The 16,302-nt window shown below is 45.7% G+C and overlaps 1 protein-coding gene across 19 annotated transcripts in view; it reads left to right on the top strand.

Moving 5' to 3' along the window:
• LOC149324565 (uncharacterized) overlaps window positions 1–16,302 on the top strand; it is a 104,123-nt gene that overhangs the window by 16,845 nt on the left and 70,976 nt on the right. For 7 of the 19 annotated variants that reach the window (XM_089565360.1, XM_089565378.1, XM_089565374.1 and 4 more), the window contains 7 exons: window positions 1,786–1,895; window positions 3,409–3,512; window positions 6,893–6,973; window positions 8,839–8,938; window positions 11,116–11,221; window positions 13,799–13,886; window positions 15,953–16,058. In XM_089565360.1, the coding sequence (XP_089421486.1) occupies window positions 1,786–1,895; window positions 3,409–3,512; window positions 6,893–6,973; window positions 8,839–8,862 (319 nt within the window). In that variant the 3' untranslated portion in view covers window positions 8,863–8,938; window positions 11,116–11,221; window positions 13,799–13,886; window positions 15,953–16,058. Of the gene's footprint in view, window positions 1–1,785; window positions 1,896–3,408; window positions 3,513–6,892; window positions 6,974–8,838; window positions 8,939–11,115; window positions 11,222–13,798; window positions 13,887–14,896; window positions 14,997–15,952; window positions 16,059–16,302 lie in introns of those variants that run through there. The other 12 variants (XM_089565375.1, XM_089565367.1, XM_089565366.1 and 9 more) reach the window with 6 other exon arrangements.

Below are 16,302 nucleotides of genomic sequence, written 5' to 3'. Positions count from 1 at the left end.
GCGCGTGCGGATTGCGCGGAGCCACATTTTATATTACGCTATTCGAAAGCTGTTACGTCACTGGCACAGGACATGCTGGTGGGCTCACAAGCACACAGCGCCCGGGATGGGTGGAGCAGAAATTGTGACGCTACTCTGCAGACAGCTTCGAAGCACGTCAGGAAGCCTTAGAGGGTGTCAGGGGTGCAAGGCTACCTACTACGCGGAGTATTAAACACGAAGTGTCTCAAGTGGGCGTCCTAATTTTGTACCAGATTTATTCCTCACCATTCAGCGAAGGTTGCCGGACTCAGTTTGGCCAATTCATTTCAATAATCATTTGCGCGAGCCGCTGAATATGTGACCCGTGCCGAAGAGGAATTTAAAGACTACACCAGTGGCTTAGTCGATTGAGCATGCGCTTCGGATGCGGGAGGTGCCGGGTTCGATACCCAGTGCCGCCGGGTATTCACCGGTGATACAATGAGCACAAGCTTTCCCTGCCTGGTGTAGAGCTTTTTTATGGTGAAATGCTTGGGAATTAGGTCTTTCGCCCCATCTTGAGTAAACGTAAAACATTGTGCCGTGGAGCCCTTTGGCCACAGATTCCGAATTTCAGTCTTCGTCCAAATCGCCCGCTTGTGCCATCTGTGGGTGTCGGCAGCAAACGCCTCGTAACTCTAGAGCGATGGGCGGGTTTTCATCAGCGGTGAAAAATGAAATAGTTCCTGGTCTACAGAATGACGGGCGGGGGGCGACTTGGTGCATGACTGAAAATACTGCGCCGTAACGACGCCAACATAAGAACAAAAGTGACGACACAAGCACACACTATCAACTGATTATTGGAAGGAGCACATTTATAACCTCACTCACTATGTAAAAACGCTCCACCGCTCTGAGCCCAGCCTGTAACAAGTGGAAACGTGTTTATAAAGGCCTGTACCACCAATAATTAGTCTTCCTTATTTGGGCTGCTATGCCCTAACCTGTGTCGTGTCATTGTTTCTTCATATGTCACTTATTTGTTACAATGTCTTTGTTACTTTTTTTGTTCTGCTTTTCCGTTCACGGCGATGACCGCTTTCCCTAAAAATGCATGACACTGCTTTTGCTATGATAGTCAGCAGACGCTGCCATTGCAAAGATTTTTTTTTCTTTTCAAGTGTTTCATACAAACTAGAGCTTTAAGTGCAAGAAGCATTCTGCGATTTACGTTTAGCCTTGTCATTTGCAGATTACTGGTTACTGACGGGGCTCAGAACGATACACGGTACATACATGCTGAGTAAATGGTTCCAAATAAACACTTTTACTTCTATTAAACAGTTAGCAGTGCGCGCATGTGTTCCTTGTTTCTTTCTTGTGTTGTCGTGCTAGCGGCGCAGAATTTTCAGCCAGTCTTGCTGTACCCGTCGCGGCTGCGCCCTACCACCCAACAAATTCGTTGTAGCACACCCGGAACTCAAAATAACCCCACAAATTGCTGAAACTCAAAGGTGTTTTCAGATCTTCAAGGCTTCGGTGGGCATATTGTACCAACGTACTTTCCCTGTGAGATATTGTGTCTCAGCGCGCACATGTTGTGCGAAGAGTCTTTTTGCCTCCATCATGCACTTTTTTAGAGACGTGGAGATTCGTGGGATCACTAGATGTTCCTCTTCTTATCGTGAGGACATGTTGGAAAAACTCCAACCAGCGACCGCTAGGCAACTCGTCTACAATGTTTAAATAAAAACAGATGGTGTTATTTGGCAAGTTAGTGATGCTTCGTCAAGCAACTGATTGTATGCTTCACCTTTACAGGGCACCCCTGGCGTTTTGGATGTGGCAAGCCACTTCGAGCTACGAATGTCGGCTTGTCAGCACAGAGCTTCGCGGCGCACCCGTATTCCTGCATCTGGAGTCGGCATGGCGTGAGTGAGAGGGGAGCGATCTCCGACTGAAGTTAAAGTTTGTTGTTCAGACAGCTGCATATACTGCTGCACATATAATGCTTCTTATACTGCTTCCACATTAACTTTCTTTAGCAACTCTGCGGTAATTCCAGCTCACAATCTCTATAGATATCACTTAAGCCATGTATATAAACGGGAAATCCACATGAATTTCAACAATATACGTAACTCTCCAAATTACAGGACAGAACTCCAAGTTACCTTAAAAAACACTTCGAGGATTGGTCAGTACCGATGTCACGTTCAAGTTACGGGAAACAGTGCCTTAAGTACACAATAGCAACGCTTCTGAATGATTATAATTCGGTCCGTTCTGACCTCTTCACGGCAACCTACAAGGATCTCCGGCAGATGTATTTGGTTTCTATGTAATGTTGTCTAACCTTGCTGTTGTTTTCTGTTTTCGTTTACTGTGGATACTTACCTGTATCATATTAAATATGTATGTATGTTTTGGATATCAAGAATATGTTATGTGATGCTGCCACTCTGCCGAAATAAGGGATTGTGGACCCGTCAAGCTGTCCAAGGACAGCTTTTTTCTACAATCCCCCATCTGTATTTGATGGCCAATAAAGATTTCATTTCATTTCATGATAAACAGTTGAGGATGGTGCGATTAAGTGCTCGTGAGAAGTGACGACTTCATTCAGAAATAATGCGACGCCCAGTCTACGCTGGCTGCCATAATAGCTTGTTGCAACAAGTGGTATTGAATAAGTGGTTCGTCCAAGAAGTAAAAACTGAAGTCTTGTGTATTGAAAGTAGGAAACACGGGGTTACTGCTGTGGCCGTCGTTTCTCTTATGCACGACCGGAGGGATACCATCGCCACATAATGTCCAACGTAGGCCTTTACGAGATTGTTTTGCTGGCGGGAATTTCAGGAGAGATTGACTGCAGTACTCAGGATAAAAAGCGCAGCGCAGTTTCCTACAACATCTAGGGAATACTGCGAAAGAGGGTTTATGTGAAAGAATAATTGCGTCTAAGCGACACAGAGGCCACTGATTGGAGATTAAGCTGAAAAGAGTCACCTTTGATTATTATTTTTACAGACATTCCGGATCACATGGAATAAGACTGACATCACATTGACCGGTGCGTTATAGAGATACCAGTGCGCGGTAGTGAAAGCTGTGCTGAACGCTCACATAAATCAAGAGTGGGGTAATTCCGCAGACTATAGGTTAGGGGCTATGCGCGATCTAGATCTTGTTCTGGTGACGAAAAATCCCCACCTGGTAGGTGCTTAACGCACTGCCCGGTTTTTTGTGTCATAACTGCGGGTGCCTCATCTCTGCAGACTTGGATCCGGCAACACCCTATATCGACAGATAAAGAAGCAATGATAGAAGTGTCCTTTCTTATTTCGAGAACACGCGAAAGCATGCGAACTTGCGACTGAGTGTGACTACTGTACTACAGTAGGGGTGCCTGTAATCCTATATTTCCGCCTTGTCTTTTCGCAGGCACGAACCTTCTGCTGGGATTCGTCGTAGACGAACTGATGGCTTTTCAGCAACAGGTACAGCTGTACCTATACAGCGCGCCAGTTCATCAATCCAGTACGCAGGTGAGAAGTTTTTGGCATAACAGCAGCCTTATATCGGGTGCAGGGAGGATCGAGAATCAAATTTCTGTACCATCGAATAAGTGGATGGAGTAAACATTTCTGACCTATGGGGGTGCCGTTCTGGCTCACTTCTGCGAAACTACCCCGTTCCATCAGCGCGCTTCCTTCTTACCTTGTACCCTTTGAACAAACAGTTCAGGCAATGGATAAGGGAAGTGACATTATTTCTACACATTAACATGGTTTTACCCCTCTTCATACTTTGTGAAGGGCTACAAACTTACGGCGTTCAGCACAAAACACAGAAGGTTCCAGAATGACTTCGGCCTTTCGATTTGTATATTGTGGGCGTATTTTCGGTTAGTCTTCCACGGCAATTTCTGTGGTCAAGAGCAAAAACTAAGTTTTATACCTTCAGCAACGCGATACATAAACGAAAGTTGTGCTGCTAACGCAGTTTAGCGCCATAAATCGAATCACCAAGCGTTCTGAAAATGGTACACCTGACATGCAAGACCCTACTTCGTTAAACTGTTAACTCGCCGGCGTACACCTCTGGATGAACGTGGCGACTGGTAGGTAGCGCTGTTGGTACCTAACGCGCCGGTTTTCAACCGTGGTTGCGCAGTTATCGCCACCACGACGCTTACATTCGCATGTGTCCTTTCAGCGCGGTCTGAACGGTTAGCGAAAATACATCGGAATTTCAGGCCTGCGTAGCAGGCAGTCAGCGTGCTGAGCAAATAAATTGGCCGTATCTTCACCCACTGGTTGCGAAATGCGGAGACTCACATACACTACTTTATTCCTTACCCAGGCAAAAGCACTCACGTACGAATTTCTCGCAGCCATATATTACACAAACTTCTGAACACTATTCGGAAGCTGTTAGACCACCGCCACTGCTGATGCCGGCGAGTTCACTGCAAAGCATCGGTTGCGCTGGATGGAGGAGAAATTATGGTGCTACTCGGCGGACAGCTTCGCAGCGTACCAGAAAGTCTTGGTGGATGTGAGGGTTGCGGACCTAGCTACTACGCTGAGCTATAAAACACGAAGTGTCTCAAGTACATGTCACTGGACAGTTTAGAGCTAACTTCTTGCCTGAAGAGAAGCTTGGAATGCTATCTGGGAATACCCCGTTGACACGTTCACCTTCTCTTTTTCATTAGCTTTATTTCTGAGAGTGCGGCAAAGATTGTCGGGCTCAGTTTGGTCCAATTCGCGTTCAGTCGTCATTTGCGCGAGCTGCTGGGTTCGAGCCACGCCGAAGACAAATTTCAGGACCCCCTACGGTGGCCTATTCGTTTGCACATCCGCGTCGCATTTCGGAGGTGCGGAGTGCGATCCCCAGTGTCGCCTGGTACCCCTTGGTAATACAAAGGGTACAAGCATTCCCCTGCCTTGTCCTGAGATTTATTACGGTGAAATTTTTGGGAAATAGGTCTTTGACTCCACTTGCGCACTTGGGCCATAGAATTTCATCATCATCATTATTAAGACGGTGTTCAGCTTTGGTGCACATCGCCAACTTTTGTCATCCTTCGGCGTCGCATGCAAACACAACGTAACTAAAAGCAATTGGTGAGTTTTCATCAGTGGCGAAAAATCGAATAGCTCCGGCACTACAGAGTGACGAGATGTGGGGCGAGTTGGTACATGTCTGAAAATAAAAGACAAAAACAACGTTGCGCACACTACCAACTGTTGAAGTAAAGAAAAGGGTCATATTTATAGCCCTCACTCACCATTTACCAAAGCTCTATCGCTCTCAGTCCCGTCAGTAACAAGTAAAGGTGGAAACGTTTCTATGAAGAATATCAAAACCCAGAATTCCGTCTTCCTTATTTGGCGTCCGTTACTTAAACCAAGGTGGTGTTGTCGCTTTTTTATTTTACTGATACAACTATTGCTTATCTTTTTTTTCTTTTCTAACGTACGCTATAAACTAGTGCTTTAAGTGCAGGGTAGAAAAAGCGTTCTGCGATTTGAATTTGGCCTTTTCATTTCCAGATTACTTCCTAATGACTGTGCTGAGAGCGATAGAGCGTTGTTACATTGTGAGTGTGGCTTATAAACCTGTCCCTTTTATTCCTATAAGCAGTTCGTACTTTGCGCATGTGTTGGTTTTTTCTTTCTCGTCGTCGTCGTTGCGCCGCAGTATTTTCAGTCATTGCATCTTGACCCCAAGCGGCTGCACCATTTCGCCCCGAAAATTCATTGAAACGTACCAAGCATGCAAAATAACCACGCGAATTTCTACAGAACGTGCTGGCAACTGCAGAAATTTTTTTCCCAGATTTTCTAGGCTTCTATGTGCACATTATACAAAAATACTTTCCGTGTTTAATTGTATGCGAGTGTCAGTGCGTACATTTTTTACTGCCGAATCTTTTAGACTTAAAGCTTCTATCACACATTTGTTTGGAGACCTAGACATTCGTGGGCACGTTTTGCCTTGGTTGATGTGTTTCTGCTGGCCAGAAAATAAGTTGGCCTCCCAAGCTCTGTTTAGATTAGATTCTGTTATGATCAGCGTTACTTTATTGCCAGTGGTCGCATGAATTGCCGTTTTATATGTACAACGTTTACGCTTTCGTGGATATGGCTTGGTTGTGGTATAAAAGGCAGGCTTGGTGCAATAAATAAACCCCAGTTGCAAGTTGGCGTCAGTCCTGTGTTTTGTGTGCCTTCTGTGTCCCCGTTTCTTGCGCCATACCAGTTTTTATTTCATCATGAACCAACTCGCCCAAACTAGAGTTTTACTTAGGGGGGAATGCTTGGGAACTCGGTATTTGACATAACCTTGAGTAAGAGAGAAACCTTTTGTCATGGCGCTCTTCGGCCACAGATGCCCTTGCGCGATAAAAATTCATCATTATCATCACCATCATCAGGATAAAGTTCAGACTTCGTGGAAATCGCCCACTTGTGTCATCTGTCGGTGCAAGCATCAAACGTGGCGTAACTTAGCAGCGATGGGTGAGATTTCATCCGCCGCGGGCTGTACAGATCTCTGCGCTCTTGGGCGTTTTGTTGTGTGCCAGAAAATACACGCTGCGCAACCATGCCAACGCAAGAAAAAGACAGCTCATTTGAACGGTACCAACTGTTTATTGGAAGGGGCACATTTATAACTTCACTTACCAAGTAACATGGTTCTATCGCTCTCAGCCCAGCCAGTAACAAGTAAAAAGTGGAAAAGTTTTTATGAAGACCTGTACCGCGAAAATTCCTTCTTCCCTGTTTGCGCGTCCGACGTCTAAACCTAAGCGGTGTTGCTGTCAGTTTTTATGTTGCTTCGGTTTTTGCACGTCTAATATGTAGTTATCTTACATGCAAAGCTCGCTGTACTAAAACTCTCTATTGTTGACTTACAGCTGCTGCGGAAAAACCCTCAAAGGCGCTTGGGTACAAGTGAGAAAGATGCTGAAGATGTCAAGAAGCAGGCTTTTTACAGAGTAGGTCGATGCTTTCGCACTCCTCTTTGTTTTGCTTTTGTCTTGCATTGAAGCTTTTAATGTTCAAAGCTAGTCTACCTATCTCCACTTAGCTATTAAGGTATTGACTGCTGTTGCTTACAACCCGACCCTGCTTCTGCTACGACTGACTGGCACTGCTACTGCTATTTTTTTTTATTTTCTAACCTTTGTTAAAAGCTAGTGCTATAAGTGCAGGGTTGAAGAAGCGCTCTGGGGATTCTATTTGGAATTGTCATTTGCCGATTATTTGTTACTGGCTGTGCTGAGAGCGATAGGGCATTGTTACATGCTGAGCAAGGCTAAGAAATATTGCGATTTTCTTCCAATAAACAATTCGCTGTGTGTGCACGCGTTGCCTTTTTCTTTCCTGTGTTGTCATCATTGCGCCGCAATATTTTCAATTTTCATTCATTCATTTTCTACCTGCAGCGGCTGCGCCCTACCACCCAATAAATTCAGAGTAACGCAACCTGCATACAAAATAACCATGCGAATTTCGATAGAACATGTTGACACTACTAAAATTGCAAGTTTTTTAAAAAGATTTTCGAGGCTATAGTGCGCAAAATGTATCAACGTAAGTACATTCCATGTATAATTGATTTTCGAGGCTAAAGTGCGCAAAATGTATCAACGTAAGTACATTCCATGTATAATTGTCTGCGTGTTCTCCTTCCATCCTCCGAATATTTTGAAAACATCCGAACTAGTGGCCGCTAGACTACTTGTCTACGATGCTTCAACGCTGAAAAATGACGCTATTCGGCATTATTTATGCTTCGTCATGCAAATGATTGTATGCTTCAACTTCGCACGGCAGCTCTGGCATTTCGGATGTGTCAACCAGCTTCGGGCTGTCAGTGTCGCTTTGTCTGCAAGGAGCTTGGTGGGCTGCTCTATTACTTCATCGCGGGTCGGCATGGCCTGAATGAAAGGGGAGACATCTCTGGCTAAAGTTCAGGTTTGCAATTCACGCAGCTGCATGACAAAGTTGAGGATGGCGCGATTAAGTGGTTGTGAGAGGTGGAGAGTTCATTCAGAAAGAATGCGACGCCCGGGTGTTGCCGGCTGCCGTAATAGCTTGTTGCAACAAGTGGCGTTGAATAAGCGGCTACTCCATGCAGTAAAAACTCAAGTATTGAAGTATTGTATTCCGATAGTAGGAAACAGAGAGGGAGGAAGGGGGGAAATTAGACGCTGTTGGAAATTTATGTATTAAGGAGATTAGGAAATTTGCGGGAATATGGTGGCCGCGGATGCCAAAGGACAGGGTTAATTGGAGAGACATGGGAGAGGCCTTTGCCCTGCAGTGGGCGTAGTCAGACTGATTATGATGATGATGATGACTGCGACCAAGCGGTTAGTGAAAGAAAAATTGCGTCTAAGCTAACTAGAGGCCACTGACTAGGAATTAAAGGTCACCTTTGATTATTACCTCTTTTAGACATTGTTGTTCACATTGCTTCAGACTGACCTCACACTGGCCATTGCGTACTGGAGACTAGTGCGTAGTAAAGAGAGGTACGCTGACCGCTCACATGAATCTGGAGTGGTGTGATTCCCCAGCCCATACGTTGGGCGCTGTGTCGATCTACATCTTGTTCTGATGACGAAATCCCTGTAACAGGTAGGTGGTTAGCATAGTACCCGGAGGTTGGTGTCATAAGTGCGGGCGCTTCATTCCTGTACTCTTTGATCTCGCGAGATCGCATATCCACAGGTAAACAAGCAATCAGATGCGTTTCCTCTCTTATTTCGAAAACACATGAAAGCGGACAAACTTACGATTCAGTGTGACTGCAGCACTGCCTCTAATCCTCAAACTCCACTTTGTTGTTTCGCAGGCAGCACCCGGAGTCTCGTCGTAGGCACCCTGATGGCTTTTCCGCGACGGGTACAGTGACGTGCCCGGACAGCGAGCCAGTTCCACATTGTGGTCAGCTGGTGAGTAGTGCTTTCTACAGCACCTGCGTTGGATTTGTTGCAGGGAGGATCGAGAGACTAATTTCTGTATTTCAGAATGAATTACTGGAACAAATGTTTCTGAAATTTGGGGGCGCCGTTCTGGCTCAGTTCCGGAGAACCTCACTCATTCCGCCTGCGCGCTCCTGGCTTGTGGGGACGATGTTTCGTTTGAACGAACTTTTCAGACAATGGATACAGGGCACTGATATTATTTCTACAGCTTAGCAGGGTTTTGCCACTCTTCGTTGTTTGCGAAGTGCTATAATATTATTAAGTATAGCATAATACACTAAGTGTTCCAGCATAGATTTGGTCTTTCGATTGGTAAATTATGAGAATATTTTTCGTTAGGCTTCCACGAAAATTTCTGCGGCGAAGAGGGAAAAGTAATTTTCGCATTTTGGGCAAGAGAATACAGCAGCGAAAGACTTGCTCCCAACGTAGCTTTTTGCCCCATGCATAAATCGAAGAACCAAGCGTTTTAAAAATGAAACACTTGACATGCATGACCGTTTTTCGTTAAACTGCTGCACATAAAATGCTGACGTACACCTCTCGAGGAACGTAGCGCGTAGTGGATAATGCTGTTGGTATCTAACGCGCCAATTTTCAACAGTGGCTTCGCGGTTACCACCACCACGGCGCTCATATTCACGTGTGTCTTGTCAGCGCCGCATGAATGGTTAGCGAAAATACAACGGAATTTCAGGCCTGCGTAGGAGGCACTCAGTGTGCTGAGAAAATAAAATGGCCTTCGCCTCATCCACTAGTGGCGATATGCGGAGACTAACATCAACTGTTTTCCTTCCTTGCCCAGGCAAAAGCACTCGCGTACGGATATCCCACAGCCATACCTCAAACAGACTCATGGACACAATTCAAAAGCTGTTACGCCAGTGGCATATTCCGTACAGGCGGCTTGTAGTTATCGCGTTGAATTGATAGTCGGATGCGTGTCAGAAAGACTTAGTGGTGAGCGGCCTCCACCTCACTATGCAGAAATATTAAACATGAAGTGTCTGAAGTATATGTCAATGACCCGCGAGGGCTAACTCCTTACTAGAAAAGACGCTTAGAATGCTATCGGGGGATATCCAGCGGAGCCGTTCACCTTCACTTTTGCATCAGCTTTTTTTTTATTCTCAAAGTTGGGGAAAGATTGTCTCGCTCTGTTTGGCCCAATTGGGGTTTAGTCATCATTTGCATGGCCGAAGACAAATTTCAAGACAGCAGCGGTAGCCTAGTTATTTGAACGTCCGCCTGGCTTGCGCAAGATGCGGGGTGCTATCCCTAGTGCCGCCGGGAACCCACCGGTGATACAGCGGTAACAAGTTTCCCATGCCTGGTGTTCGACTTTTTAAGGGTGATGTTCTTGGCAAATGGGTATTTCACCCCACCTTGAGTAAAGGAAAAACCCGGTGCCATGGCGCTCTTCAGCCTAAGACGCCCTTGCACCATAAAAACTTATCATCATCATCATGACGACACTGTCCGTCTTTCGTGCACATTGCCCGTTTGTGTCATCTGTCGGTATCAGCAGCAAACACCACGTATCTCATCAGTGATTCGTGAGTTTACATCCGAGGTGAAAACTAAAATAGTTCCTCCTCTACAAAATGTCGGGCAGTATGTCGAGTTGCTGCATGACTGAAAATACTGAGGTGCAACAAAAACAACCAAAGAAAGAACAAGGTTAATATGCGCCGACTACCAATTGTTTAGTGGAAGAAAAGAGGCACATTTACAACCCTCGATCACCATTTAACAAGCCTCTATCGCTCTCAGCGATACTGCCTTGTTAGATGGAGAGGACTTAGAGTGGAGAGAGACATGCTGACACAAATATAGATCTGTAGTGGGGTGATTCCCCAGCCGGTACGTTGGGTGCCATGTTGGTCAAGATCAAGATCTTGTTCTGGGGACGAAAACTCCACGCCGGGTAGGTGGTTAACAAGTTGCCCGGTGGTTGATGTCATAACTGCCCCCTCTGCAGTCTTGGATAGAGCGACACCGTATATCGACAGGTAAACAAGCAATGAGATGGGTGTCCTTTATTTCGAAAACGCGCGACTGCGTGCAAACCTACGATTCAGTGTGATTGCAGTACTGCAGAAGAGGTTCCTCTAATCCTAAAACTCCACCATGTCTTTTCGCAGGCAACACTAGTTTCGAGGTTCTGGTCGCAGGCGCTGTGATGGCTTTAGAGCGATGCCTACAGGCGGGTGCCCAGACGGAGTGCGAGCACCACTATCCACTTAGCGGGTGAGTAGTCTTAAGTAAGCAGCAGCCTTGTACCGGTTGCAGGGGGTGAAGGATTGAGAATTAAATTTCTGTATTTGTGGATGTGTGGCTGGTCTAATTATTTGTGAAAACTGAGGGCTGCGTTCTCGCGAACCTAACTTGTTCCATCTGCACGCTTCTTGGCCAGCGCGGCGCAATTCCCCTTCAACGAATTTTTAACTCAGGCAATAGATTAGGGCAGTGACATTATTTCTACCCATTAACATGGTTTTTGACCCTCTTTGTTCGTTGAGAAGTGCTACAAGCTTACGGCATTTAGCACAAAACACTGGAGGTTCCAGCATGACATCGGCCTTTCGACTGGTACATTCTGGCCGTATTTTTGGCTAGGCTTTCACGGAAATTTCTTTGGAGTAGAGGGAAAAATAATTTTAATATTTTTAGCCAGGCGATATATAAACAAAACTATTGCTTTTTCGCAGCTTTGCCTAATAAGTCAAAGCACCAAGCGTTGTAAAAATGTAACACCTGATATGCATGAACCTTTTTCGATAAACTGTTAGACTTGCTGTCATACACCTCTTGAGTAATGTGGCTACTAATGGATAGTGCTGTTGGAATCCAGCATGCCAATTTTCAACCGCGGTTGGGACAAGGGCACACACGTATGAATTGCATGCAGCCATATCTGATACGAAACTATTCCAAAGCTCTTACGTCACTGGCGCAGGTAATGCCTGTGGTTTCATTGGAACGCACGGACTGGGTTAGATGCAGGAGAAAATGCGACGCTACACTTCGGACTGCCTCGCAGCGCGTCAAAAAACATTTGTGGATATGAGGGGTGCAGGGCTAGCTATTACGCAGAGCTATTAAACACGAAGTGTCTCATGTGGATTCACTGGGCCCACTAGAGCTAACTTCCTACCTCAAAAGACGCTTAGAATGCTATCGGGCAATTCCCTACTGGAGTCATACACCTAATTTATGTATCAGCTTAATTTCTGAGCGTTCAGCAAAGATTGTGGTGTTCAGTTTGATCCAGTTCTGTTCAGGCATCATTTGCGTGAGCCGCTGAATTTGCGAGACAGGCCGAAGACAAATTTGAAGACCGCAGCGGTGGCTTAGTTAGTCGTTCGAGCATGTGCCTGGGAGGTTGGAGGTGCCTGGGGCGATACCCAGGAGGCGGGGACGCGTCCATGATACACCAGATACAAGCGTTCTCTGCCTGGTGCCGGGCATTTTATGGTGAAATGCTTGGGAAATAGCTCTTTCACCCCACCTTTAGTCCCTCTCTCTTTTTTTTGTGGGCTCTTGTCCATCGACGTTTCATCATAGCAATCAGTATATCCACTGTCACCCGCGTGCTGACGACATGACCGCCATGTTAAGCCTAACCATAAGTAAATATTGACCTAATTGGACAATATTGGTGTCCAACATGTCCTACTCATCGAGCCAGTTATAATATCCATTAGGTACATCATAACCTTATTGGTTAGTAAATATAGCAAATAAATATAATCATAACCTTAACTAAATATTAACTTCAGTAAATTTTGGGCTGTATCCTGTTATACTTATATAGGGGATTCAAAATATCTAATTCGTTTTATGATGCCTTAATAATTACTGTGTTAAAAGCAGTTAAACATAGTAATGTGACTAGTTAATTATAACATCACCAATCAATCAAAAATTAGGGTCTATGTCCTTTTACTGTGGGGGCCGCAATTTAGAATTCCTCGGACAGAAAAGTTCACAAAAAATTTCGCGCAAACAGTAAAGTTGACGGAAAATTTCACGTCGAAGGAAGGTGGTAGCAGACCCCGAGAAATTGAGAAACGTTATGAATAAGAGCTGTCACTCTTAAAGTCGAATAATGCCTGCTCTATACAGAATGAGAGGCACTGGGGAGTTGGTGCACGACTGAAAATATGACTGATATTCCAAAATTTATTTTCTTTTCTAACGCTTGTGATAAACCAGAGCTGTAAGTGCAGGGTAGCTGAAGCGTTCCGCGATATGCATTTAGCCTTGTCCCCTACATCTACATCTGTCATCTACATCTGCCTACTACATCTCCGGAACACTGCGAACAACCAGTTATGTGAAAGAATAATTGCGTCTAAGCCACATAGAGACCACTGATTAGAGATGGAGAAAAAAATAGTCACCTTTGATTATTATCTTTATTGACACTGTCGTTCGTACTGCATAAGACTGACCAGTGCGTATTAGAGAGACCAATGCGTATAGAGAGAGGTATGCTGACCGCTCACATGAATCAGGACTCGGTAATTCTTCAAACTACAGGTTGGGCGCTATGCGCGATCTAGACCTTGATCTGGCGACGAAAACGCCGCACCGAGTGGGAGGTTAACGCATTTCCCGCTGCTTGGTGTCAAAACTGCGGCCGCAGCATCTCTACAGACTTGGATCCGGCGACACCTTATATCGAGAGGTAAACAAGCACTAAGAGGGGTGTCCTTTCTTATTTCAAAAACGCGTGAAAGCATGCGAACTTACCATTCAATATAACGGCAGTACTGCACGAGGGTTACCTGTAATCCTAAATTCCGCCTTGTCTTTTCGCAGGCACCAGCCGTCTGACGAGGGTCGTCGCAGGCGCTCTGATGGCTTTTGCGCGACGGGTACGGCGCTAGTTCCAGAATCCAGTCTGTGGGTGAGTAGTTTTTAGTATAGCAGCAGGCTTGTATCGGGTGGAGGAAGTATCGAGAATCAAATTTCTGGATTTCGGAATAAGTGGCTGATATACATATTTGTGAAATGAGAGGGGACTATTCTGGCTCAGTCCTTTCGAACCTGACTCGCTGTGCCTGCATGCTCTTTGCGCACCGCGACACTGTTTCCTTTCAACAAACTTTTCAGGCAATGGATAGAGGGTAATGGCATTATTTCTACAGATTAACTCGGTTTTATCCCTCTTCATTCTTTATGAAGTGCTACAAGCTTCCCGCGTTTTGAACAATACACTGAAGGTTCCAGCATAAGTTCAGCCTTTGAATTGGTATACTCTGGGAATTTTTTCGGTAAAGGTTCCACAGAAAGCAAAGTGATATTCATTTTTTAAGCAAGGAGATACATAGACGTGTCTTGCTGCTTATGACTTTTTGCCCCATAAATCGAAGCTCAAAGCGTTGTGAAAACGCAACACCTGACATTAATGACCCTTCTTCATTATACTTGCTGGCGTACATCTCTGGATGAATGTGCCGACTAATGGAGAGTGCTGTTGGTATCTAACGCGCCAATTTTTAACCGCGGTTATCCCCACCATTGCCCTCGCATTCGAATTTTTCCTGTCAGCGCCGCATGAATGGTTAGAGAAAATACTTTGGACGTTCAGGCCAACGTAGCAGGCAGTCAGCCCACCCTGAAAAGAAAATGACCGTCCACATACCCACTAGGTGCGAAATGCGGACGCACGCATGAACTATACCTTTCCTTATGGAGACAAAAGCATGCACGTGCGAATTGCACGCATCCATATCTTATATTACGCGATTCGAAAGCGTGTTATGCCACTGGTGCAGAGCAAGCCAACGTGTACACTGGTACACAGCGCTCGCGTTGCATCGAGGATAAATTGTGACGCTACTCGACGGGCAGTGTGAGAAAGCCTTAAGGTGAGGGGCTTCGTCAAGCAAATGATTGTATGCTTCACCTTTGCAGGGTACTACAGGCGCTACATGCGCTTTGTACTATGAACGTCGCCTTGTCTGCCCTGAGCTTGGTACTGCTCCTGTATATCTGCACCTGGAGTCGCCATGGTGTGAGTGAAAGGCAGCCATCTCAGACTAAAGTACAAGTTTGTCATTCAGACAGCTGCATGACAGACAGTTGCGAATGGTGCGATTAAGTGCTCGTCAGAAGTGACCACTGCTTTCAGACACAATGCGGCGTCCGGGTGTCGCTGACTACCGCAATAGCTTGTTGAAACAAGTGGCGTTGAATAAGCGGCTAGTCCAGGTAGTAAAAACTGAAGAATTGCATTTTTATAGTAAGAAACACAGCAAGATGTGCTGGGGGGAATGGGGGGGGGATCTGTCGTGTCTTTTATGTACGACCGGAGGACAGAAGAGATTCCATCGCCATATAATGGCTAGTATTTCCGGTTACTGGATTGTATTGCCGCCGGAAAGTTCAAGAGAGATTCAGTGCAATGTTTCTAAAGAAAAAAAAAACCCGTTTCCTACAACATCGCGGGAACACTGCGACCAAGCGGTTAGTGAAAGAATAATTGCGTCTAAGCCACCTAGACACCACAGATTACAGATTACAGACTAAGGGGAAAAAAGTCACCTTTGACTAGAATTCTTATAGTCATTTTCGTTCGCACTGCTTCAGACTGACATTACACCGAGCAGTGTGTATTAGAGAGACCGGTCCGTAGGAGAGAGGGACATGCTGACCGCTCACATGAATCTGGAGTGCAGTGAATCCACAGCCAGTAGGTTGGGTGCTATGTAGGTCTAGACCCTGTTCTGGTCACGGAAACCCTACGCCGGGTAGGTGGTTAACCTCCTGCCTGGTGGATGGTATAATAACCGCACCCTGTGCAGACTTGGATCCAGCGACGCCATCTATCGACAGGTAAACAAGCAATGATACGGGTGTCCTATCATATTCCAAAAGCGCGTGAATGCTTGCGAACTCAGGATTCAGTGTGATTCCAGCACTGCAGTAGAGGTGCCTGTAATCCTAAAACTCCACCTTGTCTTTTCTCAGGCCAGACCCGTTACGCGGTACTCGTCGGAGGCGCTGTGATGGCTTTAAGGCGATGCCTACAGCCGAGTGCCCAGATGGCGCGTCAGTTCCACAGTCCACTTATCGGGTGAGTAGTTCTAATTAAGCAGCCAGCCTTGTACCGGTTGCATCTGTGTTTCCGTGTTTCCGAATAAATTTCTGTGTTTCCGAATAAGTTGTTGGCGCAAATATTTCTGAAATGTCAGAAATACGTCCTGGTTCAGTTCTGGCGATCCTCACTCGTTCCATCTGCACGCTTCTTGCTTACCACGAGGCTGTTTTCTTTGAACAAAATTTTCAGGCAATGGATAGAGGGCAGTGGCATTAGTTCT

This window comes from Amblyomma mixtum, unplaced genomic scaffold (genome assembly GCF_055824585.1).
Source record: "Amblyomma mixtum isolate Tamu unplaced genomic scaffold, ASM5582458v1 scaffold_23, whole genome shotgun sequence".
Classification (NCBI taxonomy): domain Eukaryota; kingdom Metazoa; phylum Arthropoda; class Arachnida; order Ixodida; family Ixodidae; genus Amblyomma; species Amblyomma mixtum.
The sequence above is the reverse complement of the archived record's forward strand: the minus strand, read 5'-3'. Positions and strand labels throughout refer to the sequence as shown.